The 9,960-nt window shown below is 43.6% G+C and overlaps 1 protein-coding gene across 5 annotated transcripts in view; it reads right to left on the bottom strand.

Moving 5' to 3' along the window:
• Positions 1-1,586: 1,586 nt before the first annotated feature.
• The window catches only part of ZFYVE1 (zinc finger FYVE-type containing 1), a 41,856-nt gene continuing 33,482 nt past the window's right edge, over positions 1,587-9,960 (bottom strand). For all 5 annotated transcript variants that reach the window (XM_025187489.3, XM_075927275.2, XM_025187491.3 and 2 more), the window contains exons 7-12: positions 9,761-9,858; positions 9,549-9,666; positions 8,648-8,818; positions 7,449-7,629; positions 6,633-6,746; positions 1,587-3,266 (exon numbers count right to left, since the gene is read on the bottom strand). In XM_025187489.3, coding sequence (XP_025043274.1) covers positions 3,034-3,266; positions 6,633-6,746; positions 7,449-7,629; positions 8,648-8,818; positions 9,549-9,666; positions 9,761-9,858 — 915 coding nt within the window. In that variant the 3' untranslated portion in view covers positions 1,587-3,033. The remainder of the gene's footprint in view (positions 3,267-6,632; positions 6,747-7,448; positions 7,630-8,647; positions 8,819-9,548; positions 9,667-9,760; positions 9,859-9,960) is intronic.

The raw sequence follows: 9,960 nt of genomic DNA, 5'->3' as shown, positions 1-9,960 counted from the left end.
TCCTGGATACTGACAGCCCCCCATGGACCTCCTGGATGGCAGCCTGCAGAAAGTGTAGCCAGGCTCATAGCAACACGTCCAAGAGAAGCACCAGAGTGCCCAGGGGCAGCTCTGGCTCCATGTTGCAGAGTGCTGTCGTGTCCCAAGTGAGGGCAACCAGAGCACACAGACACAAAATGTTTTGCTGTCCCTCATGGAGGTAGGCAAGCAAGCAGGGAAAGCTGAGAACCGGCCGTCCGGGGGGGTCCCTTTAAGCACAGGCTTCAGACAGCCTCAGGCAGAAGCCACACAAAGTAACTCTTGACCTGATGCTCTGCCGGACCTGGTTCCGGCCGGCCTTAAATGCAATTCAGCGTCCGCTCAGTGTGGATGCACTATTTCGAAATAGCTAAACACTATTTCGAAATGCATTTTGTGTGTAGACGTGTTATTTCGAAATAATTTATTTCAAATTAACTATTTTGAAATAAGATATTTCAAAATAACGCTGTAGTGTAGACATACCCGCTGGGAAGATGCACCAGTATAACCTAAGATGTGAATTTAAACTGATCTAGTTAAATTGATGTGAACCATGATGTAGACATTCTTATTCTAGGATTGGTTTATTTCACATTAGTTAAATGGTTTAGGGACAGGTTTAAATTAAAACTGAAACAAGCCACTTAAACTGAAATAAAGAGAGTTCATATGGGAGGTCAAATTGTTTGAAAAGTGATGTAAGTTAAACCACAGCAACTTGCTTGTGTAGACCAGGCCTTAGCTGAGTTTCTTACCTTTCCTGTTACTTTATTTAGGGTTACCTGTTGCCTTTCTCTTGATTTTACTGATGCTCAGATCCATTTCCCCCTTTCTCTCCCTGGTCATTATCCAGCAGCATTGACATCAACCCCCTTTCAGGTAAGCACAACAAAAGTGTTCTTGCTTTGCTGACAGGATCTCAGCACAGTCCAAACATCCCAAAGCATAAGAGCTGTCAGTCGGGACTGGACTCCATGTCCCAACAGACACTCGGATACCATAGCAATGTGTGTGCTAGAAATTCATATATTGCACTTTGTCTTAAATGGACTGGGGCAGTCCATCTGTCTGTGGCAGGCCAGAGTTCTGACAAGTCAATGGCATTGAGACACTGAAGTGAAGACTTTATAGAAGGAATGTCATGGTTGATTTCTCTTTGTGCATAAACATGTTAGTAAAGCTACATGCATGGAGACCACAGGGGGCATGGCCTTCAAACCAACAACAAATCTTAATTGTATTCTCCACCACTTATTTAAAAATAAACAGCTCAAAGTGCAGAACTATGCTGTAAAATGTCTTTTCTAAAACAGGACCGTTACCCATCCTATCCCCACCACCTTCAAAGTGACTGCTGGCTTATGATAGCCTTCAATTACAAAATGCAAGTCTGTCTCTGGTAAGTATAACCAGCAGGGAAGGTTTCCTACAACACATTCCATTTCAGCTTTGGCGTGCCATGAAGTCTGGGAATAGCTGCCTGGTGCAGTCTCTTTGCAAACAGGTTTCTTGGGTGTGAGAGCAAGAACTATTAGTTACAAGGACAAAGTCAGCACACCTGTTCAGAAGGTCTAGTCTTTTATAGCAGTTAATTTAATAATATAGTCCTAAAATAGGAAGCCAATCATTGAGCTACACAAGGGCACGTTTAACAGGTAGGACTAATCAGTTTCAGGGTATCATGTCAAACTCCAGCCACTACACCTGGAGACAAGTCTCCATGGGAGCATCCCTCGTCTACAGAAGCGAAAAATTCAGTTCATGATGTTCTCTTATTTCTTGTCCAAAATCCACAGAAAAGGAGCATATCAGTTGAGCTCAGTGGTTTGCTCATTGCTGATAATTTTAGTGGTTCAATGAAGACCTTTATGGAAGGGTAAAGTCCAGGAAGTGCCCCTTACTAAGAACTGGGAAGAGATTCCTGTTTTCCAGCTTGATCTGTAGACTTGGTTGGTTAGTTGTGATTGTTTTGTTTTGTTTTTTAAGAAAGATCACAGTCAATTCTGTGCCATTTCTATGCAGTCATCTGCAAGATAATCCATGGCACTATGGATTTGGGGACCCTATAAAACTTTAGTAAGCCTAGCAAACACTAGACTGCAGATCATGTGATCTTCCAGAAAGCTGGCACCTGCTTCATTCTGGTCACAAGCCTCTTAGTTTGGTCTCATAAATAACAGCTCATAAAGCATTATAGTCCTCTGGAAAGAAATCCAAGCACATTGTAATGTGGTCAAAAAGTGTGAGGTCCTCCTACTTTGTGATCTTGTGTTGAGGTGGAAATAGCTGTTACCACAGATGACCTAGCATTTTTCACATCATTTGCTTTCCTTTCAACAACTTTAGCTTGGTCTCTGCCATGTACTAGGTTCTCCTCTACTTGCCTGCACTGCAGTCGCATGACCTGCCAGACTAGCATTTGTGACCGCAATTAAAATGGATTGCACAAACACTTCAGTGCCAGGAGGTGGAGCGTACAGAGGCAAGACTCTTTCCATTATCAGATGCAATTCATGAATCAAGGCTCTTGGGAGGAGCCTTGGACCCTCCTGGCAGCAAAGAGTCCAAACCTTTACAATAGGACCTTGTGATGAGCAAAATGCTTCAAGAGAAGAATTAGAAGGCACTGCAGTGGCTATGAATTTGACCCAGTACAGCAGGGAGTAGCTGCATCTCTTATTGAAACTAGAAATATTAAAAACTTCACTAGCCAGCTGCATCCTTAATATACTAGATTATGTAGATATATTTAAACTGGAATAAAATGCAGTGGATTTTGGGTTGCTCATTTACAGGCGAGCTTCCCACTTCCCCAATCACCTTGCAATTAAAACATGAAGGTCCAGTTTACTCACTCGAGTTCATGTCCCAGCATTCTAAGATGAGTAGAACATGAGAGCAGGCCAGACATCAGAAACATGCACTCTGGCTGCAAAAGGTGAAAGGGAGACCAAATATTTTCTAACCCTGAGAACCTAAGGAATTGTGAAGGATCTGGACAGGAAGCTGGGGTTAAAGATCACCGGGTTTCTTATTGCAATTAAAACAGACTCGCACTGGATGATCCCATCCACGGGAAGGGACCGCTCGGCGCTCATTTGAACATTCATCACAGAATCCCTGGCCACAGGCTCGACAGTGGTGTTTAGAGAGCTTGATGTTGAACTCCTTCTGGCAGTTGTGGCACTGCAGGATTTCGTGATCCGGCACCCAGTAAGCAGGTCTAGCAGCATCTTTCACGAGCCCTATAAATGATTAGGAAAAACCACCGCAATTAGAATAGCTCCTGTTTGTCTTAAGGAAGAGGAGGGGGAAGGACCCAAGCATTTACCAGCCACACCTGTACCTTATCCAGACAGCTCATTATAGAAATTGTTAAGATCTACCCACAGAACACTTCATTGTAGCAGACATCCACTACTAGTTCAGGCTATTCCAGGTTTTTCATATTCTGCCCCTACGCAATTCAGTGGCGTTGTTTTTAATGTGTATCTTATCACCATTAGACCATTGTTTAATAAAAAATAGTTACAGTTGGTTTGGTAGCCCTAGAGAATGAACTCCTCTATTTATCCACACAATAGATTCAACATGCAGCGCAAGCTTCCCCTCCACACTCAGACCTGACCAAGCTAGAGGCCAGAAAGCAGGTCAGTCTCCAAATCTCACTCAATCCTAGACCTTTTTGCTGAGTGCGCTACCCAGGATACCAATTCATGGCATGTGATGTGGATTCCTGTCTAATAGTAACCGGATTCAGAACTCCAGTTCATATCAGTCACCAAATAGTGACCAGTGGCTTATGGCACTTGGTCACTACTGATCTTGGGAGGGTTTGAACCAGTGACCTAAACAAGAATATTCCTGCATTAAATCTTATTCAGCCTGGTGTACCAAATTAAGTAGATCTAATAAATCTCTGGGAGCGATACAGCCCACTGTCATGGGCTTCTTGTAGTTTGCATTGTAGAAGTAAGGCAGCTATTATTCTTAACCCCTAGTCTTGGCTTCACAAGAGAACAGACTGATCGACTATCCCAGAATTACTGGAATGATCCCACAATCAAGCTATTATGCCAAGATGAGATTCTGGGCCTGGAAAAAAGCACAGTCCCACTTTGCTAATCTTTTGCCATTCTTTACCATCTAGGGTAAGTGGAGTTAGACATCTCCTTCTGCCATCAGTAATTCAGGGAACATTTACTTTCTCTGCCTTGTCGTCCCTCCATTGTGATTCAGCTTGGTGGCCACAACAATGCATCCCTCACTTTTTCAGGTATGTGTACAATAGTAGCAACAACAACACCAGGCAGCTTCATTCTTGCTTCTATTTTATTAGAAAAGAAGAGGCCTGCCAATCTAATTAAATTCCAGACAGAGCAATGGAGAGAAGATTTGTTCAGTGGTTGATGCAATTCATCACACTTTACTGCTGTCTACCTCCTGTGAGGGGTTGGCCACCAAGACAAACAGCAATTCAGCTATGGAATTTAAACCATTTAAACCACATGGCTGAAGCACATGGGCTGGTACCCAGAGCACTAAGAACCAGCATGCTGTCACTGTACTAAGTTCTGCATTAAGGCCCATTTACTGGATGTTTAAATGTCTTGGTCCTGATTTGCAAAAATGCTGAGCACCCATAGCGCCAAATTATATTAACTGGAGCTGCAGACATTCAGAGCCTCTGAAAAACCTGACCGAATACATCATAGTTGGCCATGGTGCATTCTTTTACTTAGAAAAGTTATCTGTCTTCAAGTCATCAGGGCCTGATGAAATGCATCCTAGAATACTCAAGGAGCTGATAGAGGCAGTATCTGAGCCTTTAGCTATCATCTTTGAAAAGTCATGGAAGTTGGGAGAGATTCCAGAAGACTATACAAGGGCAAATATAGTGCCCATCTATATAAATAAGAACAACCCAGGAAACTACAGATCAGTCAGTTTAACTTCTGTGCCAGGGAAGATAATGGAGCAAGTAATTAAGGAATTCATCAGAAAACATCTGGAAGATAATAAGGTGATAGGTAACAGCCAGCATGGATTTGTAAAGAACAAATCATGTCAAACCAATCTGACAGCTTTCTTTGATAGGATAACAAGTTTTGTGGAAAAGGGAGAAGTGGTGCACATTGTATACCTAGACTTTAATAAAGCATTTGACACGGGCTCGTGTGACCTTATTATCAATAAACTAGGGAAATACAACCAAGATGGGGTTACTATAAGTGGGGGAGGGTGCATAACTGGCCTGATAACCATCATAGCATAATTATTAATGGTTCACAGTCATGCTGGAAGGGCATAACAAGTGGGTTCTGCAGGGGTCTATTTTGAAACTGGTTCTGTTCAATATCTTCATCAATAATTTAGATACTGGCATAGAGAGTACACTTATTAAGTTTCCAAATGATACCAAGGTGGGAGGGGTTGCAACTGCTTTGGAGGATAGGGTCATAATTCAAAATGATCTGGACAAACTGGTGAAATGGTCTGAGGTAAATAGGATGAAGTTTAATAAGGACAAATGCAAAGTACTTCATTTAGGAAAGAGCAATCCATGTCTCACATACAGAATGGGAAGCGACTGTCTAGGAAGGAGTACTGCAGAAAAGGATCATGGGGACATAGTGGACCATAAGCTAAATATGAGTCAACAGTGTGACACTGTTGCACAAAAGGCAAACATGATTCTGAGATGCATTAACAGGTGTGTTGTGAGCAAGACACGAGAAGTCATTTTTCCACTCTACTCTGCACTAATTAGGCTTCAGAATATTGTGTACCATTCTGGGTACCACATTTCAAGAAAGATGTGGAGAAATTAGAGAAGGTCCAGAGAAGAGCAACAAAAATGATTAAAGGTCTAGAAAACATGAGCTCTGAGGGAAGACTGAAAGGACTGGGCTTGCTTACTTTAGAAAAGAGAAGACTGAGAGGGGACATGATCATGGTTGTCAAGTATCTAAAAGGATGTTACAAGGAGGAGGGAGAAAAATTGTTCTCCTTTGCCTCTGATGATAGGACAAGAAGCAATGGGCTTAAATTGAAGCAAGGGAGGTTTAGGTTGAACATTAGGAAAAACTTCCTTACTGTCAGGGTGGTTAAACGCTGGAATAAATTGCCTAGGGAGGTTGTGGAATCTCCATCACTGGAGAGATTAAAGAGCAGGTTGGATAGACATCTGTCAGAGATGATCTAGACAGTGCTTGGTCCTGCCGTGAGAGCTGGGGACTGGACTTGATGACGTCTCAAGGTCCCTTCCAGTTTTAGTATTCTATGATTCTATGTTTTTTTAAATACAGCCTAGGAAACTCAGTCCGGCAGACCACTGTAGTAAATCTACTGGCGTATCAAGAAGAAGTGATACTCAGAACTCAAGGATCTGCAATGCTGCATTGCTAAGAGAATAGAGAGGAAACAAGGAGAGAGCTTGGCAGGCCCTAAGGCTCAGGAGCAGAAGGGGGACCCTTTACCCATATTGGGGATAAGAAGTGTCACTGTGCCATGCCAGCTCATTTCAAGCACTGAAGTGTAATGAACAGCTCTGACATATGTGACCAAAATGTTCCCAGACTGAAAACCAATTGGAAGCAAAGAGCGCTCACCTAGTGGGATATCTATGGCAGTCACCACAGCTCCAAGAGTGTTCTGCACAGCCTCGCCGACCTTCCTGGCAATCAGCGTCCCACCTTCCTCCTCTGTCTGTGCCTCAGGCACATCTGCAAGACAGAAGAATTACAGCTCAAAACCAAGGCACAATTCCTGCCAACTCTCAGTTAATTCATATGATCAGAGAAGCTAATGTTAAGCCAAGATACCTTGCTTATTTGCAGCACCCATAATGTAGGTCTGGGGCTCTCTGGCATCCCAGCGCAGCCAACCACCACCACTCAGCCTTTATTTCACACCCACCCTGCCTTCCCTTAGGAAATTTGTATGACTTTCACTATTACACTTTTCCTCCAGCCACATGGGACAAGACACAGTCTGCTAAGACCAGTGCAGAGGGATGCTGTCTCCCCACCAGCAGGAGATGTTGTTGCCTTCTGCGATATTGGGATAAAGTCCAATTTAGAAATAATTCCTTCAAGGGATCAGATTTTTCACTCATTTCCTATGAATGGTATTTGCAATAGAAAAAAAGGTTGCTCTGAGTTCATCTGCTTCCCCTCCCCCACAGAAGTATTCACAACATGACTTCAAATCATGCTCTGAGGTGATGTATATCTATACCCCTTATGAGGACATCAGTTGGCAGGTTGGATCAGTATATGGGCCAGCTTCACAAACTATCCTGAAATGGGGCTTTCAATAGAAAGAAGTCAGTGAGAAGATTTCAGACACAATATATGTTTCATGCTAACAGGAAGGTGGAGAATTTCCCTATATTCCAAGAATTAGCAGAGTCAGGTCAGGATTACCTAACTGGATGCCCCTGCTATCATAGCAGTCGTCACACACTCTCACTGGTGCCGGACCCCAGCCCCGCTCTGGGACGGGGCGGGTCTTGGAAGAGCAGCCATCACAGAAACCCTCCCCGCAGGCCCGGCAGTGATGTTTAGTATCATTCTCTTTAAAGGATGTGCCACACTTGTTGCAATTCTGAACAAAACAAAACAGAACAAGAAACTGTTAGTTTGATTTTCCTAATTATCTCAGATGAGGAAAGAGTCAGAGAGTTGGATCACAAGATGGCATAGATTGGGGCACCTGTAAAAGTGACTGGATCCTGCATGAATGGGGAAAGTATTGCAAGTCTCACAATTAACAGATCTCCACTTCCACTGTAGAGACTTTCTGATGTCTTTCAATGAAGAGTCTCGGGCAGAGACACCACCTGAGGTGGTGCCAGCACTGTCCTCCTGGCTCCAGGGCTTCATACCCAAAGTAGGGGCCCATGGGAAGGCAAGCATGCTGTGGTTGGGTTAGCAGCATTGCCACAGATCCTGTGGTTACAGTCGTGAATGGTTAAAACTATGCTTTCTTCGGTGCCTACATGACTTGCTGTTGATCTGTGGCCCCCTGAAGGTTTTGGAAAACAAAGATGGTCATTTCTATTTTAGCCATCTACCCAATTTCTTTTATATGCTTTCACAAAAGAACTGGGAGTCTTTTTCTAATTGAACTGCCAAATATTCATCTCCAGCTTCATACTTTGTACAAATTACAAAAGTGAGAATGCACAAATGGGAGGCTAAGAGATTCAAAGTTGAAGTCCATGTTTAAGAGCAAGAATGCAGGAGCCAGCATTTTTATTAATAGTACTGATGGTGGGAATGGGTCAAACTTGAAGAAGCAGGAAGAGTCAGTGGAAAAATAAGGGGACAAAATTACATATTCAAGGAAAAAGGGATGGACAAGGCATCTGGTATTATCGCTCTCAGGCTGTGCCAAGAACATGAACAGCAGAAGGCAGTACCTCTAACTCTGAAGAGCTGCAGGAAGTAGGTGAGATTCAGTTTGCAATCCATAGGAGATGGGGAACCTGAAATCTATCCAATTGTATTTTAACGGTCACTTTGTTGTTTTATTATATGGATAATGTGTGGAGGAAGAGTACATCAAAAGCAAATGGAGGAGGTTCCCTCAACAGCATAAAAATACAGCAGCAGCTACATACCAGGATTTGAGAGTTGGGTCTCCAGTAGGCTGGGGCAATCTGGTCCGTCAGCCAAGACGTCACAGCTTTTGTGGGTCCCAGGCTGAGCTCAGACACAGACTGTGCCATGAAATTCATTCCATCCAACAGGCGCTGAGCTGCATTATTGTTGTCTTTCAGGAATCCATCTGTCTATACCCCAATGAATATTTACATGAAAATGGAAAAACAGAGAAGGAAACCTGAGCATGTGCTTCTTGCACCAAACGACTGTCCATTGCTGCTGTTAAGCTAGAGAGCAACACCTTGAAGGATCACATTCCTATCTTTTTGAGAGGGGGGGGGGGAGAGTCTTAATGGTTCAAACACTCACACTAAGAGTCTGTATGTTGATAAGGTCAACTTGAACCTTCAGTCTTCAGAAGACAGGCTGAGCACTGTTCAGTTTACTGTATGCAAGACTTTCAGAGGGACCTTAAAAAAAACGGTCCTGGCCTCTCTAATGTGGATATTGAATAACCCATGGAACTTTCTGCTAGAGGAGGAAGTTTGCTCAAATGTCCCTTGCTCCCACTGCTGTTCAGCATGCTGTGCAGCAGGTGGCTGGGTTTACAGTGGGGATGTGTATAAGAAGCATTTTGGGATTATTCTATATTTTTATTAATCAGAGATAGGAAAGAATTGTTAGGTTTTTTAGCTCATCTCCTAGATACCACTGCAAGATGGTGTTGTATCCAATCCAGTTTTTATGTCCCCACACACAAAACTTGACTGCCTCTTGCTCTGAGGATGCCTATCCTGGAAAGTGGCTCCATATGTAAGCAGGAGAGGCATCTGCTATAGCAAGAGTCAGTCCATTTTTTTGCAATGTTATGCAAAGAAACCACACACACCTCAAAAGCACCCCAACAACAAGACTTACTCCAGGCCAGACGTGCTCGATTTCTGTCCTCACCACTGTGTCCACAGGATCTTGGTTCCCGAACCAGTACTGTCGGCTGCGGTACACCACTCCACAGTTGGGGCACTCAATCACATACCTGCAGTAAAGAACAAGGAGAGCTAGTTATCTAGCAAGGGCAGGAGGCCCAAAGAAATTGGCAGAGGGAAGAGGCTGCCTGCCCCTGCACTCACCCTGACCAGGCGTACTTGGCAAGGCCCATCCAAGGGGAATCAGTGGAAGCAGATGTTTTTGGCACCACGCTGACCTCCTTGCCACGTTCATAACAAGCCTGGAACAGGAGTGTTTGATTAGAATCATGTTTTGGCATCCCCAACATCAAGTCTCGTGTGTCTGTTGGATCGCAAGTAAGTTTAAAGGCTTTATTTGGTGT

This window comes from Pelodiscus sinensis, chromosome 5, assembly GCF_052426305.1.
Source record: "Pelodiscus sinensis isolate ZL-2025 chromosome 5, ASM5242630v1, whole genome shotgun sequence".
Classification (NCBI taxonomy): Eukaryota; Metazoa; Chordata; order Testudines; family Trionychidae; genus Pelodiscus; species Pelodiscus sinensis.
Note: the sequence above shows the minus strand (reverse complement) of the source record. Positions and strands in the feature narration are given on the sequence as shown.